This window comes from Aythya marila, assembly GCF_965140915.1.
Source record: "Aythya marila genome assembly, chromosome: 6".
NCBI lineage: Eukaryota > Metazoa > Chordata > Aves > Anseriformes > Anatidae > Aythya > Aythya marila.
Window position 1 is genome coordinate 31,787,835 of NC_139047.1, and position 18,121 is coordinate 31,805,955.

Below are 18,121 nucleotides of genomic sequence, written 5' to 3' on the forward strand. Positions count from 1 at the left end.
CGGGGCGGAGCAGGGAGCGGAGCCCCGCTGAGGTAGGAGCGGGGCCGGGCTGGGCCGAGCACGGGCTCTGGTTCTGGTTCTGGTTCTGGTTCTGATCCGGATCCGGGTCCGCTTTTCTCTCCCTCAAGCACCGCCGTGGAGGGGGTGGGCAACAGCCGGGGGTGGGTTAGGGCGGCTGCGGAGCCCGGGCTGCTGCCGTGCTGCGTTATTCGGCTGCCAGGAGGCGGTGCCGCGGGCTGCCGGAGGAGCTGCGGAAACGCGGCTGTCGGGGTTTAACTGCAAAAGAATGATCTTTAGCGATAAATTCTTGTTTTTGTCCTTCTGCACGGCACGTTACAGGACGAAGCAGGTTCTCGGGATGGTGTGGGAGGTGCTGGGAGAGGATTTGTGTCTGTGTGTGTGTGGCTGGTGGGGGAGCCCTGTGCCCTGGGCTCAGTACCTCCTGCTGTACCCACACACCTCACAGCAGCAGTTTGGGTGGGTTCCTCACAGAGACCCTATTTCTGCTTTATTTGTAAATAATAAACAAGCCCCTGCCTATACAGGACTGCATCCCTTGGGGGGCTGCTCACCTGGGCAACGGGAGATGCCATGGAATGATGCAGCCTTTGCTTAGGGCACTTTCATCTCATCAGAGACAATAAATGATCTCTGAAACAATTTTTTTTTTTCTCGTTTTCAAACAGAAACGTTTGTCACTACTGCCAAAAACACAAACAGTTCTACAGCAGTGTTACACACGTTTTAAAATAGATGCTTCAGTCAGACTGAAGGAGGTTTAATTTTAAGTGCATGCTTACCATTGTGCTGAAAAGAGACCCTAAAGCTTACAACCTTAATTCATTTTTTCCCTAGAAAGTACAGTTATCAAAAAAATCAGTTGTCACTTTAATTATAGCTGTTGGTAACTAATAACTCCATTGGGTTAGAGCAAAAGAGCTTGCTTTAGAAGTGCCTTATGGTATTCTTCGGCTTGTGAAGTGTGAAAGTACGATTCCCTGACAACCCATGGGAGTTTCGTTATGGCTTGTGTAATTAGCAGCATAGCTGAGTCCTTTCCTTAACACGGATAGGTCTAGCACAAACTGATTTGGTTAGTCAAAGCAATGTATTAGAAATAAGCCAGCAGTGTTGTAAAACCACAGTCATTGTCAAAACAAAATCCTTAAGCGAGAAGCAAGTGATTTATTTGTGATGAACGTAGCTGTTACCACAGAATTGCCAGGTTGGATTGCTACCAATGATTGTCGAAAACTTCGGCGATGATTTAGAAAAAACAGCAGGTGAAAGTTGTTCTCCTCTGCTATTTCATGTCCCAAGGTGGCAGTAGCCTCTAGTTACCGTTTGTGACTGAGGTGTGGAGGCCTGGCTTTAGTTCCTGCTTTGGTCAAGCTGTTTCCTTCCAAGCTTTTGTCAGGCAAACCATTTTTCCATCAGAGAAGTGACAAAATTGTGATGTGCTACCAAAGGCAGAGTTAATTGCACATACTGCTTTTGTAAATTAATACTTTTATCTGCCTTTTAGTCCAAAAGTGTATTACCGCTTATATTTCTGGTAGTGCATGACAGTTCATGACACTTTAAAAAATAACCATGACCTTACCTGGAGAAACAAGGAAAATTTAGCTGTCAGCACTTTCCTGCTGCTATTCTGCTTTTCTTTTTTTCTTGCTGCTAGTTGGATTAAAAGCCGTTTTGGTTACTATGGCATCCCGCGAGGAGATTACTGTCTATGAAGATGAAGTAAGGTAAAATACCAGAACTGAGTATGAACAGCTTTTGGAAAGATATCCACCGTTCCGGCAGTCGCTTATGACTGTATCTAAACTTTAAAATCATTTAAATGGAAGGATATCTTTCCCAATCTTCTCCCCTGTGTGTGTTCGTGTGTGCAGAGTTGTATCTATGAATGATATAGGTAATACATATGAGAGATTACAGACAAATTTGTTAAAACAGAGTAAATTATAATAGCTAAACTGGTCATCCCAACTATTTTTCAAGCTTAGAAGCTAAAACAGTTTCTCAGAGACCAAATAAAATACTGCATTTTAGTGCCTGCCAAGAAATAATTGTCAAGAAACATCTGAGCTCTGAGTACAACTTTTTAGCTATGCTGTCACCTGAAATGGATGTTTTAGAGGTTAGACGGATATATGTCTTTGTACGGCGTTTGTCAAAGTGAGTTTATTTACCAGTTTTTTGTGATATTTTTGTAAAACATGAAATTGTAAGTAATTGTGTAAGCTTCGTCTTTCAAGTCTCATTTCACAGCTGTAAAAGGCGACTTGCCTGAAGCAGTGAAGCTTTGAACTGTAGTCATCAGAACTCTTTCAGTGACAACTAATTTACTTTGTTGTGTTTCCGTAGGTCTCGGTACAGCCACTTGGAGAAGATGACAGACCTGGTGGCTGTTTGGGAAGTAGCTCTAAGCGATGGTGTCCATAAGATTGAATTCGAACACGGGACCACTTCAGGAAAACGTGTTGTCTATGTTGATGGCAAGGTGAGCTTGCTCTGTGCTCAAAATTCGCTGAGATACAGATCATCTAAGTGCACTTCCATTCAAAAGCCATCAGAACAAACAAAAAAGACTAATACATGCAAGTGAGGTATATTCAGTTGGCTAACTTTGCCTAATTTAATGAACTACATCATTTCAGTTAGTGTTAGGGTGTGAGTACTGAGCTATTTCCTCAGTTCTGGTTCTTTTTGTGTTAATACTAAAACATGTTTCCAGGTTTGTCCATGAATACCCATGGTCTTTATTTTCTTTTCCCCAGGAGGAAATACGAAAAGAATGGATGTTTAAATTAGTGGGTAAAGAAACATTTACTGTCGGAGTAGCCAAAACCAAAGCTACTATTAACATTGATGCAGTCAGTGGTTTTGCATATGAATATACTTTGGAGATCAATGGAAAAAGCCTCAAGAAATATATGGAGAACAGGTCAAAAACAACAAATACGTGGGTACTGAGCTTGGGTGGTACAGACTATAGGATTGTTCTAGGTAAGTAAATACTGAATAACTTCATGTTGCTGCCTTCCAATAAACTTGTGTGCACTAAATAACTGAAAATTAAGAGAACGCATAGTTCAGTGGCTAACACTATTGGAGAGAAAAATCCTGGGTGGTCTGGAACTTCAGAATTAGATGCCAATGACAGTCAAAAATAGCAGTCTCGTTAGGTCTGTGGGAGCCTGCTGTTAGTTTTCTGTTCTGCAGCACCGTTGTTAACTAGGTAACCAGTAAACAATGCTTTCCTTTCAGAAACCATAAGCCAAATTCAAGGAGTCTTTAACTGAAGGAGTATGAAGGTGTTACCCTTCATTTTTTGATACATTAATTGGCTTGATATTTTCTGCAGCACTTTTTAAATGCAAATTCAATCTAGAATTTCCAGATAATGCTTTTTCACTTTCTCAGCAGCAGGGCAGTACATCTGTTTTCCTCCACCCCCCTTTCCAAAATACATTATAAGAAGATGGGTGGGAGGGACCCACTGTGGAATTTGTCCATGGCATCTATCAGGAGAACTTCCTCTTGGGTATTGCTGTATGGTTAAACCTGGATACAAGACATACTGGGCTCTGATTTCTTCCTAAGCCTAAGGACAGAATGAACTGCCCCAAGGTGACGATGTTGAGGGGGAGAAAGGCAGTTTTAATGACAGAGATAACCTGGTCTCCTCAAAGACTTTTTAATTTCCCTGTACTTACTTAAAAGGCAAGCAATATTCAACTCTCTGTTGACGGTCTGTGGACAACAGCGTCAATAATGTAATTTAGGAGGTTCCAGAGCAACGTAATTTAGGAGGTTCTGCTGGGAAAAGTAAAAATGTACTGTTTCAAATGAAAATAAGAATCATATTTAAAGTGATACTTCAGTTTTCAAAGGGATTTTAAGAATACAAACAGTACAAATAGATGTTCAATAATGCTGCTTTTGAATTAAGCCTATTTGGAAAAAAAAAAGTTAGCTTCATCAAATAAGCAGTACTCAAATAATTAGCACAAATGGCTTCATTTTTGTTTTCAAATTTTTCTGTTTAAGAATGTCAGAACATCGCTTACAATATTGAGAGCAATGCAGTGCTAACCGCCAGGGCTAGGTAAAGGTAAAAATATGTATTCACAGCAAAAATAGTTTGCCCATTGATGGCAGAGCCTCCCATCTTTCTGATGTTAGAACAAACTTGTAGCTCAGGTACTGCGGTTAATTAGGAACTTTTCTGGGGAATTAAAAGTAACGTACAGTAAATTTTAAAAATTCTCAGATCTCCCTGTCTGCGGGGGGAGGAGGGAGAGTCTTGTTCTTTTTACTTTTTGTTCTCCTTTCCTTCACAGAAAAGGACACAATGGACGTGTGGTGCAACGGTAAAAAAATGGAAACAGTGGTACGTGATCATTCCCAAAGGCTTTTCCTAGGCTATGGCTGTATGACCAAAGCTGACCAAAATCAGCCACAGCACGTATCTGTAACGGGCTAGCTAAGCCCCAGCGAGGAGCACGGCACTTCAGCAGGGAGTATGAGCATACGTTGAGATAGACAGTGTGCTATTGCCTGTCCTGAACTTCCTTTGCTGTATTTTATAACCAAGAACATTTTATATCCTGACTTAACTGTTAATATGCCAAAAGTCTAGCCGTATAAGGATAAACAATGCTTTACACTTTTTAGACAAATCTTCTGGGCCAGTTGTCCAAGGTTTTTAGGGAGAACACTCAGAGGGGAGTGGGAGGGACTCAAGTTTGTCACGGACTCTAGAACCACCTCATCCAGACCCGCTCATGTTAGCGGTGACTGGGAGCTGAACACCTGTATTCTTTTATGGGTGCCGATTTTGGTCGATCTAGAGATGGTCCCTAACACTTTGGGCTTAGGTAATTTTGTTGGAACAAATAAAATCTTCTTGCCACACCAGCATTAATGTGTAGAGCAGATGGGCTGTTAAAAGGCTTCACATATTTGGTACCTTTACTTTCTGATGGTTCTATGCAGACTCCCCCATCCTCGAAGGATGTGCTTTCTCACCAGAACTCACAAACTCAAACGTTGCCATTTCTGCTTACGTGAAATCTTGATTGTCATTTTCACAAACCTTTAACTTGCAAAGCTGCATCTGCGATTCTGCAGCGTTCTTCAGCAACCACCCACGGCTACTCTAATTACAGGAGCTACAAGTGGTCGTGACCTTGGTAACAGTCTGATGCACTGAGCTTTTATTCTTACCGAAATACCACGTCTGTTTTTATTCTTGTCTCCTTTCTCCCAGGGTGAATTTGTAGAAGATGGGACTGAAACTCACTTCACTGTTGGTGACCACAGCTGTTACATTAAGGCTGTCAGTAGTGGAAAACGAAAGGAAGGAATTATTCATACTCTTATTGTGGATGACAGAGAAATCCCAGAGGCTTTGGAGTAGCCTCTGCTTAACCGCTGGCTGTAGGACTAAGATCAGGAATTTCCAATTACTGTGGTAATTATTTGAATAAGAGGCATTTGGATAATGGCCTCGCTAATATGCTTTACTTTTTGATTAGCCCTGAAGTGGTCAGGCAGTTGGACTTGCTGATCGTTGTAGGTCCCTTCCAACTGAACTGTTCTGTGCGTAGTACTTGGCACACCTAGTTGGTGCTGGGTTTAGTTTCTAGGTTCTGTACCTGAAATTAATCTTTTTGAGGACCAGAGGAACACAACTGTATACAAGCTCTTACATTACCATTTTTTTAAAAAAGCTATATAGAGAAAACATGTGACACTAAGTGCAGAGAAGGCAGGTACAGTTATGCAAATATACATACTAGGAAAAAAAACCTTGCTATAATAAATTGCTATAATAAAAAGCAAGCTTAATATTCAATAAGATGCAATCCTTTAAACACGTGTATTTGGAGGGAGAAAGCACATACTGAGCATCAGAATGAGCTGTTAAAGTTCTCTCAGTAATTACTTTTTTTCCTATTAAACTGACTTCCAGTGTTTTTCAGATGCTGTTAGAAAAATAGTTACATAAATCAATAAAAAGGTTATTAAAGGTTGGTACCAGTTCTTGCGTAACTGTATTCAAGTTGTATTGTGCTATGAAAACTTGTTTATCTAGAGCAAGAGGAAAGATGATACATTATGAAAAAAAAAAAAAACTAGTTTTTTTTTGAAAACTGATGCTTGTTAGAAATTTTTGCAGTAGTTCAGAAGCTCTGGGCTGAGCTTCTCGAAAAACAAAACAAAACACACCACCACCAACAACAACAACAAAAAAAACACAAAAAACAAAAAACACAAAAACACAATAGCAAGTTTTCTCCCATGAAACATTTTAAAACTGAAACCTCTTGAAGGAAGCTGAAATAAGAGTCTATTGTGCGCTGTCTAATCTTAAATCTAGAGCGCTCTATTTTTCTGGCAGTAAGGTGTGACTAAGGAAACATAAGGAACATGTCTCCAATTGCAGCAGCCTTAAGAGTTCAGAACTAGGTTTTTAGAACTTATTTTGTTTGGGGCTTTTCACCTGTTCCTAGCATTGGAAATATTACCTTGGGAATTCCAGGTACAGATGGGAAATCATTAAACAAAGCATTTGAAAATAATTGTTAAACACCGATTACATTTGTATTTTAGGGTTCAGCCTGCTCAGTTAGCACAGTGCTTCACAGGCAGATGAAACACTTTTTGTATGATAATTTCACTGTTGTTTCTTTTTTTTTGTTTTGTTTTGTGTTTTTTTTTTTTTTTTTAATAGTTTTGTGCAAGCCCTTCTCCCCAGGTAATTACAGTTTTTAACCACAGGTAACTCCTCAGTCTAAAAGCAGACCTGACATTGACAGCTGAGCTCTTATTTATGTATTGCATCACTGTTACAACCTGTTAAAATGTTCAATTGTGGATGTAAATGGTGGTTCTAAATGCTTTGGATTGTACAAACCTGCTAGTAGCTTTTACTTTTGGATAATGGATTTGTCTGATATCAGGATGGTTTAAAACAATTTCAGGCTTTACTGCAGAAGGTTTTAGAGTACCTGAGAGCTGGACAAAATCCTTTTCTAAATTGAAATGAGTCTCATAGTTCTTAGGTTTTACCACTTACTGTCTTCAGGTCACTGCAGCAGCAGTATGGACGTGGCTAGCTACAATGTTGACGCTGTAATCTCTAAAAGATATCAGTAAAGGCAGATTATTAAAGAGCAATTCCAACTGTAACTTGAACCAGTTCTCTGCTTTCATTGTAGCCTTGCAAAGAGATTGAACGCCACTGAGAAATCTGTACCATAAGGACAAAAATATATTAGCTGATAGTATCATTCATAATTTTTATTTTGGATACAAGAATCTACAATGATTGGAATTTCTTAACCAAAACTGTAATAGCAACTACTGTTAGAAATCCTGAAGCGTTGCTTCATGTTTGTCATGTGTATTTAACAGCACAGCCCTAGGTGGAAAACAGCATTCACCTGATACATTGTCCATTTCAGTCAAAAGAAGATTTAAGAATCAAATCAACCTCAGTGTTTTGGATTTCACTATTACATGAAATATCTTAGATTAATAAAGTATAGTAGAAAAAAAGACAACTTATACAAACATGTCATGTGTAGTCATGTGCTAAGAATATTAAGATAAATGTTGAACTATTTTATGTTGCTTTCCATTCTATTTTCATACACAGATGAACTCAGATTGTTCTGATCTCCTTAAGGTACCAGCTTACTTGTCCTCATAGATAGTTCAGAGCTGTCAAGAGGTTCTTTGGTCACAAGGCATTACTAGGTAGGGCACCCTCTTGAGGTCTTAAGTACCAAACTTTGTTCTAAGGGGGACTTCACCATAGCTAGCATTCTGCCTAATGCTTACTCAGGATGCTGCTGGTTTCTGCGGGGGTCCACGTGCCTCTACTTCACTTGGGAGCAAGTCAACAAGTAATGTGGAAGGGCCTGAACACTGTTGCAAATGACAAAGATGCCAGGATTGCTTTCATCATCTACTAAGCTGTCATACATCTTAGTGGCATCTCCCTCCACTGCTGGTGGGATAATGTAAGACTGCCTGCCTCCAGTGTATAAGCCTGTTAACACATCAGCCTCAAACACGTACATTTTTGAGTCTTTTTCCCAATCCCCTCCATCCTCAATTAGGCTTTTTGGGTTCCTTTTAAAGTAAATGCCAGCTCCGTACCTTTGATCTGGAAAAGAAAAATATTTTGAGAAAAAGGTCATTAACAATAGGTTCTTTTGGGGCGGTAGTGCTAAAAGACTGCTTTTTTATTCAGTATTGCATTTAATGTTTTTGCTCAGTATGTCAGCCTCTTGGAAGTAAATTTATGTTAAGTGACTTTTGAGTTTAGCGCTGAATTCCCATTGAAATTACAAGCAATGACAGCTGGTGGCCATTCTGATTTACTATTACTCCAGTGATGACTATTCTGATTTAACTGGTAAGCCGGTAATAGAAACATGAAGGGATAATGTATTTGTATCAAAACTTATGTCACCATGTAGTGGGATTCAGATATGCACCAAAGAAGGTAAGACTTTAATAATGTAAGCTGCAAAAAAGCTTTGGGATTTATACGGGGAGTACTACATAAAAACGCTACTATGTTGTGGAAAAATGCAGAGAAATAAATGAGACCTTCATATTTATTACTTTGAAACTGTGACTATGTGCTATTTTTGTTGCATAGACAGGGAAAATCAAATACACATTTATTTAGTTAGTTTATTGCCTGAAATCCCAGTTCTGCATTTGACAAGCAACATATCACATGCTACTGCCCTTCATCTATTGCAGGGTGAGGCACTAAAAGCTTACTCTTTCTGTTTCTGAAGTCATCTTGAACACCATCTATTAGACCATTTCATACAAACGGTGGCAACGAGCTTTCTGTTTGAGTGTTTTTACCTACTTTCTTCCTAAGTGTCCTCTGCTCTAGTTTGCCTGGTACTCCACTCAGTCACTGCTTCCTCCGATCGCACCTGCCTTGGGCAGGGCATCAGACCAGGCCTTCAGCAGTACCTCCCAGCCTCAATTCTGTGATACTTTTGAACGTGTTTTAAAGCATTGAGCTGATAACTTTGCAGCAAGTCAACATGGACTTGGACCTTTACAGAGTGATACAACAAAACAAAACTTGGACGTGGTGTTACATGTAAATTAACAATTCTGTCAGCAGCGGCTGGGCTAGACAAGAATCCAGGTTTATCCTCCCAGAGCTTTACTGACTACAGTATCGGGAAGGGAAAACACTAAAATCTTGGCTATGTGTATAAAAAAAATAATCTCGTAAAACCCTGGTAAGAAGCACTTCTTGTGTAAGACAGCACCATTCTTTCTGATTTCAATCCAAATTCAACAGTAAGTCACTGTTCATTTTGATCAAAGGTACAAGTTACATTACCTGTTGGTGGCGAATACATTCTATGAAATCCTGTCTGGCATACCAAGGTACAGAACTCTGCAGGAACGCGTTGGTACAGCTTGTGGGATACGTTGGAGGAACCTCCTTTTTCTTCTATATTTTTTTTCATTTGTTGGAAGGCAGCAGACAGGAGAGGATTACGGATTTTTTCAATCTGTAACGTAAGTCTAGCGTAAGCAAACAGAGCGGTATCCATGACATGCACAAGAGCTCTTGTTCAGGCTACGTTCTTCAATGTAAGAACTTTAGATTTAAGTTACATGCACTGACCACATAGGAGCCATGCTGTTATCCAATGCCTCTCACTGAAATCAGCAGGAACGTATCTTACTGTACCGATTTCCTGCAGTTACATTATGCTGAGCAGACTATCAACCATATGTGAGAATAAGCTTTGTGGGTGCTTACAGCCTAATCTTGTAGGCAACTGGAAGTGTCCTGGCAGACACAGAGAACCTCAGCTTTCAGTGATCAGAACTTTACAGCTAATGTAAATTGGACTCTCAGGGAAATAGTTCCATTGATAAGACAGCCTTTATGTTAGCTCATGTCTTGAATGCACAGCTGCATGCATGCAGCATGAGGAGCACCACAAAGAACTCCAGGCAGCTTGCTATGATTTCAATGCTGAATACTTTCCCCATGTGAAAGGCAGTTAGGCTTGCGGCAGTCTGCTTTCCAGTTACCTGCTATTATCATTAGACAACTCTTCACAAATTCACGTATTTCCCTGTGTTGCACAACCTCATGCTCCTTCCATGAAGTAAAGCAGTGATAACCAAGCAAGATCCCAACTTCAGCAAACTACTCACTGAATCATAACTCTGACAAGTTCAAATGCTGATTTTGGAGGTCAAGATCACAGGAAGAAAACAGAGATACTGCATTAAGGTGTCCTGGAATACTATACTTATGTAACATTCCAATCTCATATTTCTCTACAGTCCTTTTGAGGAACATCTGAAGCATGAAAGATGAGACAGAACATACAGAACAGCTAAAAGGACTTCTCAAAACTTAACCACACCTTTTTTCAGTGATTATTTGCAGTATGTTCAAAGTATTTTTTTATAGGGAATAAAACAACATCTATTTTAAGGATTAGGACAAGCTGATCTTAATTTTAAAGGCAATATATTGAAATAGTTCAAATTTTTAAAGCACATATTAAACAAGTTACTTCAAATATATCGGTTGAGATTTAATTTTGCCATGAATACCCTCTTTACCTTATGAACGTGAAGCCCAGCCTTTTCAAATTGTTTCTGTCTGTCCCTAAACTCCTGAAGGTGTGATTCTACCTGTGAAATCTGGAAGCATTTAGCAGCATTTGTCTTGTGAAGGGGTCCTTCTGAAAGCTGATCTGCTTTTGGTTGGCCTGGAAACAAATAAGGAAGTAAAATTTGTATATATTGTAATATCTGAAGCAAAGAAAAGGAAGAAGGATCCAATGCATTATTTTGGTAGTTTAGTTAAGAACAAAGAATGTTGGACAGTCTCCAAAGTAATGCCAGAGGCTAATATCGAGAGGAAATTATATATATATTCATATTACTGCTGTGTTTATTAGGAAAAAAAGAAACAGAAAAAGAGAATCAAAATAAAATAATGTATCTTTTCCATTACATCTCTCTACAGCCAAACTTTCATACAGTGGTGTCTCTATTAAATTACTATACAAACACAAGGAACAATGGATCACTCGGTAGCATTTTGTAATTCCACTAATTCTGTCGACTGTTAATGGAAGTCAAGGCAGCCCAGTGGTACAACTGTAGCTAGCTAAGAGCTCAGCAAAAAGTACGTGTTAATTAAGTGTGAATTTTGTAAGTCTCCCGTGGTCAGGCTTTAAAGTTAAGCTGTTCTGAAGGAAGCCAGTGTGACGGCTGGCTGTGCAGCAATGGTCAGCCCCTGGATAAACGGTGCCCTGCTGGGAACACTGCCAAGCAAGTGACTGAAGGCAGTAAGCTAACAAATGGTCTTTCAAGGGCTTGTACGATAGCAGTACAGAAATACCAGTAATTAAAGCAATGCTCAGTCTATGTGTGCACTGAATGCACATCTCAGCAATACCCAGGTGCTTCATACTTGACCCTATTTATGTGCTTATTTACTTAATCATTAATTTACTTTACGCACCTATTAGCTGCAGTAGCTCCTCTTGTTTGGCTGTAGTCCTATCTTGCACACGAAGCAGCAATTTCTCAGCTGTAAGCACTGCATCAATGACAGCATCAGGGGGGCCGTGAAATTCCAGGCTTGCTTTCCCACCTCTCACTTTTTCTAATACACGTACACCAGAATGCTGCTCTCGAGATAGTTCTGCAAGCTCCTTTTTACCAAGGCTAAAGATGAAATTGTTTTCAATACAAGCACAGCGACTCTCCTGAGCTTTTATTATGCGTTGGACCCACGATTCTGCCGCTTTCAGTGCAATGTGTGTGCTCCCCTTAAGTTCGATAACCGGTTTGTTATTGGGAGTCTTCTTCATACTTTGACTGTCTGACTCTGTACCTGGAACACAAATTGTTTATGTAAGTGCATTGGAAGACTGAGGAACTTTCAAATACTGTTACACATTCCCATATATAATCCAAGACATTCAGTGCAAAAAACATTCTACTACTCTGATACACCCCAAAAAAAAAGATTAGATACCAGAGGTTCTACTGGAAGAAAAAAAAAAAAAAAAAAGTAGATTTGTTGTGTCTTCCTCTAAAGGATTTCCAGTAAGTTTAGCACTGGCTGTCATTTTTCGTTGTCTGCACATTTTCTAAGGGCGCATCTAGTTTCGTTCCTATCAATGTCAAAATGGCAAATCTTGTAAGTGAAACGGCCAAGTAATGTCAAAAGTAACAATGGCAACATATCCTTCTGAAATTTTGCTCTGGAAAACAAAGTTACCTGGTACATTTTAGATGTTTTTTCTAAGCAGGAAGTAAATCAGTGCCATTATATATTTTATTCATGCATATCCTACATGGTTACGTTGCAAGTGACAGTATGATTTCAAACTTTTCAAACTTTTCCTACAGTGGGTATAATCTCTTTAGTTATTATTCAAGGCTTCTCTGCATAGGCTTGGCACATTGGTGACTTGTACCCTGAACATATATAACTATTTCCAAGCCTAGGGGAATAACCCCACTCCCCTGAACTGAAAATATAGCCATAAGCTCCATCATGTGTAATCCTCAACTCCCCTGCCTTCCCAGCAAGGTCCCAGCCAAAAGTTAGACTACGATGGAACCCAGTAGCAAGAACACAAAGGACGAGCTTCTTGGCACTAAATCTTATCACATTTTCTTAATGCGATGAAGGTGTGAAACGCAGTTATACGTGCAGCCTAAAATGTAGTCAACAAGGGCCAGCCTAAATTTTATTGCATTTCTTTTTAAATTTAGCCAGAAGTAAATATCTGGAAAAAAAAAAAATCTGGAAAAAAATCTATAGAAACAAACGGTTTCCAATGCTAAAACCCCAAAAGAAGGAGACTGGTAAAAAGGCATAGAAAACCTTCCATTTAGAGCTGTCTTAGCAATACCATTTTGGCTATGTTTGCTCTCAAAATAACTAAAAAAAAATGAGTATGTGTAACAAACAGATCCCAAGCAAATCCATGAAACACAGTCAGACTCAGCAGACCTGACAATCACTACTTTGAGGTATCTACAACAGATACTTTCACATCCTCTACATGAATCCCTGCAAACACGGAGGGGAGACACTGAATTGAGCCTGCCCACAGGTATCTGAAAGCATCTGTCAGAGCAGGAAGGAGCGGCAGTCATCGCTTAGAGATGCAGCTTGAGGAGCAGGCTGATGGAAGCAATCTACAAATTTGTGTCTAGCTTGGTAAATTAATTTGAAACAATCCTCCTTCAATTTTTATGATACGCACTGGTTCCTGGCATGGTGGAAATTGTGATGAAAAATGACTACTTTGAAAAAAATATGTAACTATCACAGATAGCTTCTTCAAATTCAAGGAAACTTCAAATCTAAGGAAACATCATTTTGGACATAATTATCTCCCATCTTGAATCTAACTTCAGAAGACAAAACACTGCAGTTTGAGGAGTTTACAAAAGAACTACAAGTGCCAAGTTTAGTAACCTAATAATAGTAAAAAGCAGACTAAATTATTAATCTAGTAAGTCTTCACATAACTTCTACAAAATACAGTTTCAGAGTAAATGTAACCTTCTCCCTTGATCATTACACCCCTTTTAGTGTTTACCAAACACTAGAACTATCAACATGCAAAGTTCTCCTGCATTTTTGCCTTTGCCCATGACACATACACAAAGTGAAGTTTAAAGAAATGTGATTTCAGATCCTCAAACCAGGACCACTCATTCTCTCACAACACCCCTTCTGTTCATGACTTACTTGGATGACTGCTTCCATAGTTATACTGCTTTTCTTGCTCTTTTCTTTCTACCGAATTAAGTTTTCTCTGGAAAGCCTTGAAAGAGAAAAGTTTAGGAGCAGTTTGTAAGCTCTGTTATCGAACATGCAATTAGTCTCTTCAAAACTCTGTTTGGTAAGCAGTTTACAGTTCTAATTACGCAACAAATTCTGATAGCATGTTAACAGTTCGTATTTATCAGCTTTTGCCAAAATTTTATTCCTGGCTATCAAATGCATTTCTGCTCTTCTAAGTCTCCTAAGGTAAGACACCTTACACATCGAATGGCACCTTTCCCAATACCTTGTGGCTGTGGTACATGTGAAATTCAGCAGATGAAGGTGTCCACTACTTGCAATTTAATGTTGACGAATCTTTACTAAGTTTTAAAACTATCTCCCTACCTTTACCCCAAAGCTCCTCTTCCTGATCTCACTTGGAAAGCCCCAGAAGCACTGCTCTGCTAGGCAGTGGATTTGGCATCTGGTAAATTGCTATCAGATCACAGGGTGAAGACTTTTGGATTAGTGAAGAAAAAAATAAATATTTGTAAAGATTAATACCTGTTGATGAACGACAAATAGTTTGATAGGGAAACTGCCACTCACCAATACTGTAAGTAGTATGGAATTCAAATTATTTTAACTTGTAGTCATCTATTGAAGTATTTTTTACAGTTGTTTTGGGGTCACCTTACTGGCAGTTAACAAATTTATTACCTGATAGGAAGCACGGTCATCTGGGCAAAGGACAAACTGCACATCTAACATATCGGGGAATTTCCTGGCAAAATTTGAAACCTCTTCAATCATGATCTCCGCCACTGTTTCCTCCGGTAGCATTACTGACCAAATCCCCTTTGCCGGAAAAGAAACTGAGGGGGATTTCAGATTCTGAATGTAATACAAGCATTTGGTAACTGCTTCTTTTAATTGCTGCAGGAAAAAGAAGTGTTTTAGTCCTCGCATCACTCAACATGAAAATCTTCAATTAAAACCCAGTTTAACTGATCATCACCTCACACAGTAACACCATGTGTCTGTATTGTTGCCACACAATGTGCAGTACATGCTGGCAGGGTAGGTTATACCCTTTTGTTATTATGAGCTCCTTGTAAGAAGAAGAATGCCTAAGCTGAGACAGAATTTCCTCTTGAAGAGCTGGACCCGCTTTGTGCATCATTGGCGATGAAACTGGAGAGTAAAACATGCCATCTGAAGACACGGAGCTAACAATGGCTACAGTCTGCAAGAAAAGAGTTCAAAGTTTCAGTATACCTTGAGTTTTATACTTGCAAGTTTTGCTACAACAGTGAGCATTCTTTCCAGGCACAGTTCCTTTAAGAAATCCCAGCTGCAGCAGATCAGCTTTTTGATAGTTTCTCTCACTACTGCTAAGCACAGTGCTGGAATACATCAAAGTATACACCTACTAGTGGCAGTAAAGGTATATATTTTTATTCAGAAGTTGTAATGATTTTAATCATGTAATTGATCAATTAATCATTTAATGATGCAACATTGAAAGGTAAGGTTCACACCAACTGTTTAAGTTATTGTCAGCTGACAGCTATGACAACATAAATTATAGGAAAAAAAAAGACAAGGCAAAGCGTAGACTTCTAGAGAATGCATGATAAAATGTGAACTCCTATGATATTACAATAGAAAGAGAAAACATATGGATATATTATTACTTATTATTTATTATATTATCATCCAATATTTAGCTACTTACTATTATCCCACAGTAGCATGTATACAAAAAAAAAAAAAAGCTTTCTAACCCATTTAAAAATCTAGCTCCTTGCAGATATAGCTTATTTATCTTTCATAAATTTTCATCAAGATGAGATAGCAATTTCGTGGACCAGTAAAACGTGTTCTGTACTCTTGGCCCCCAAAGCCCGTAGGGACTCAGAGGCAACCCCACATTCAATATATTGCAGGATGGACTTACCTCTTGCTCTTCAATGTGTCCTTTTAAGATACGCAAGCGACAGTTTCCAACTATGACAGGTACAAGATCACTTAGCGAAGCTGGAGCAGTTTCCTGAAGCGAATTGCTATCGCCCAGAAACTTTTCGCAGGCCTTTTTCATTTCTGCTACTGTTTCGTCACAAATGTTCACCAGACGGACTTCCTTGAGACTTCCTGGTGGGTTACTCTCAAAAAATCCCTTTATAGCCATTACAATCACTTGAGCACACAAATTGAGTGGGAAGCCAAAAATACCTGAACTCACTGCTGGGATAGCCACAGAGTTTATACCATTTTCTGGAGCATTAGCGTATTTCAGGACATTCACAATAGCTTCCTCAAGCAGGACACAACATTCTGCCTTTTGAAACATGCACCACCTTGGGCCAACTGCATGAATAATTTTCTTACATGAAAGCTTCCCTCCACCTGTCACTGCTATTTTGCCAGTTGCGAGTTTTCCGTATTTATTAATATAAATACTGCTTTCCTCTTTTATTTCTGGCCCTCCAGCACTTGAAAGAGCAAGAGCAAGGCCTGCTTCATGTGCTAGGTATTGATTGGCTGCATTCACCAAAGCATCGGCTTTGTGTTTTGTAAGATCATCTTTACAAACTGATATGTGAATTCCCTGCTTTAGTATTGTTCTGTACACTTCAGCAGTGGATTTTACACTTCCAAAGGTGAACGTACAAGCAAACTTTTTGTCAATGAGATTACTTAGACACTGCTCTCTTTTCTTAAGAACTTCATAAGCATCTTTGTTGATTGGGATCATCAAGCTGTCCTTGTCCATTCTTGGCTCTAGGATACAGAATAATATAAAGTGAAATCCAAGAAACCTCTGAAAAAAACTTTTATATATATACACACACACATATATATAATATATATTATATATTATATATACACATATATATAATGTGTGTGTTTGTTTTAGAGCTCTGAATTTCATCTTAGTCTCACTGCTTACTAATATTTTTGTTATAGTCTGATCTTTTCTCTTCCTTTTTCAGAGGCTGAGTAAGCACAACTAAGCAAAGGAATCAATGCATTTACCACTAAGACTCCAGTTGAAAAAGCAAATGAGAAAAGCCTTGCCATAATCAAGGCTTCAAAACGCCTGCACAAGCAGAAAACACTTCTCCCCTCTGAGCTTGTTTTGAAGGCTGGCCCTTCTCTGCCATCTTCAGGGCGTTCGTGGCATTTTGTTACTGATTTCCAGTAATGTCCAAGGGTCTGTACAGCACCTCAGGCCCTTGCAGAGTCTGACCCACAGCCACGCTGCCAGAGGAAGGCTTGTCAGCCCATTCATTCTGTCATCAAGCGGTCTGCACTTACATCCTGAGAGCGAGTTCTTTCTTTGGAAGGAGCTTAGGAATTCAGAAGGGCTTTTAAAACCACTTTTTTTTAGGAAACAAATTAATGTAACAGAGTAGGTAAGTGTTTGTGTTGTTCCTAGGGCTATATAGTCTCCTGATTGCAGGTGTCAACAGAACTGCGTGCAGTAGCAATTTTAATTAATGTAAATCAATTTGTATGAGTTTAATTAAACTTTCATTGGAGTATGCTACTTATAAAAAGAGTCTAACAGCATGCACACCAATTCATCAAGGCACTTCTGAGCTCTGCTTGATAAAAGAGATGCAAGCAAATCCTGCTGAAGTAACGAACAGTAACGTTGACTCACGGCTACGACCTACTTATATGTTTAGGGTTGTTTTTAGCTGTCCCATGCCAAAGTTTTCCAGCTTGCTGGTTGTAGCTGCACTTGCAAACAAAATGCAGGAATTTGCTTTCCAGACAGCGAAACGCAAGGCTTACCTGAGCTCCGAGAGTCTTCTGGGGTCAGCGACTGATGACTTTATCGGGAAAACAGGAAAGAGAAAACAACACATTACTATTGAATGCGCTGGGTTCTTGCAGAAACGGTTCTGTTTCAAGCCAAACCAGCACCCCCAGCTTTATAAAAAATACGTAGGAAGCCTCCTAACACCTAAAACGCCACTCAGAGAGGAACTTACAAGGGATGAACTTACAACGAGCGGCCCGCTGCAGCTGAAGCATCCACACCTTCGCCTAGCACAAACCGAGAGAAGTGGGTGATGAAAGGCCAACTCCAGCTCATCCCGAGCCCAGAGGACAGCGGCACTCGCCCAGCACTCACTTGGTGACCCCGCCAGGGAAGCTCTCCTCAGGCTCTCGGTGCTGGAAATGGGGCCGGGGCTGCCGCCGGCCGCCCTTTAGACCTGGGACGGGAGAAGGCAGCCAGGAGGCGGCTGCTGCCCCAAGCTTTTACCTCACGCCACG

The 18,121-nt window shown here is 39.8% G+C and overlaps 2 protein-coding genes across 4 annotated transcripts; one reads left to right on the plus strand and one right to left on the minus strand.

Annotated features, from left to right (window-relative positions):
* The first annotated feature begins 2 nt into the window (after positions 1 to 2).
* FAIM (Fas apoptotic inhibitory molecule) lies at positions 3 to 7,174 on the plus strand. The gene is made up of 5 exons (XM_082763182.1): positions 3 to 32; positions 2,371 to 2,506; positions 2,784 to 3,012; positions 4,350 to 4,399; positions 5,279 to 7,174. Exons 2-5 carry the CDS (start codon positions 2,396 to 2,398, stop codon positions 5,426 to 5,428), a joined length of 540 nt encoding a protein of 179 aa, XP_082619308.1. The 5' UTR covers positions 3 to 32; positions 2,371 to 2,395; the 3' UTR covers positions 5,429 to 7,174.
* A 125-nt stretch (positions 7,175 to 7,299) lies between these two features.
* Positions 7,300 to 18,119, minus strand: PARP9 (poly(ADP-ribose) polymerase family member 9). 3 transcript variants are annotated; one of them, XM_082763176.1, is made up of 11 exons: positions 17,979 to 18,110; positions 17,851 to 17,890; positions 17,636 to 17,673; positions 15,792 to 16,615; positions 14,850 to 15,077; positions 14,552 to 14,767; positions 13,814 to 13,889; positions 11,561 to 11,935; positions 10,651 to 10,799; positions 9,401 to 9,575; positions 7,300 to 8,185 (listed from the first exon to the last, which is right to left on the minus strand). In XM_082763176.1, the coding sequence occupies exons 4-11, from the start codon at positions 16,605 to 16,607 to the stop codon at positions 7,896 to 7,898; spliced, it is 2,325 nt and encodes a 774-aa protein (XP_082619302.1). In that variant the 5' UTR covers positions 16,608 to 16,615; positions 17,636 to 17,673; positions 17,851 to 17,890; positions 17,979 to 18,110; the 3' UTR covers positions 7,300 to 7,895. The 3 variants fall into 3 exon arrangements, with proteins under 3 accessions (XP_082619302.1, XP_082619303.1, XP_082619301.1); XM_082763177.1 differs by having other exon boundaries at positions 17,836 to 17,890; XM_082763175.1 differs by having other exon boundaries at positions 17,851 to 18,119.
* Positions 18,120 to 18,121: the final 2 nt, after the last annotated feature.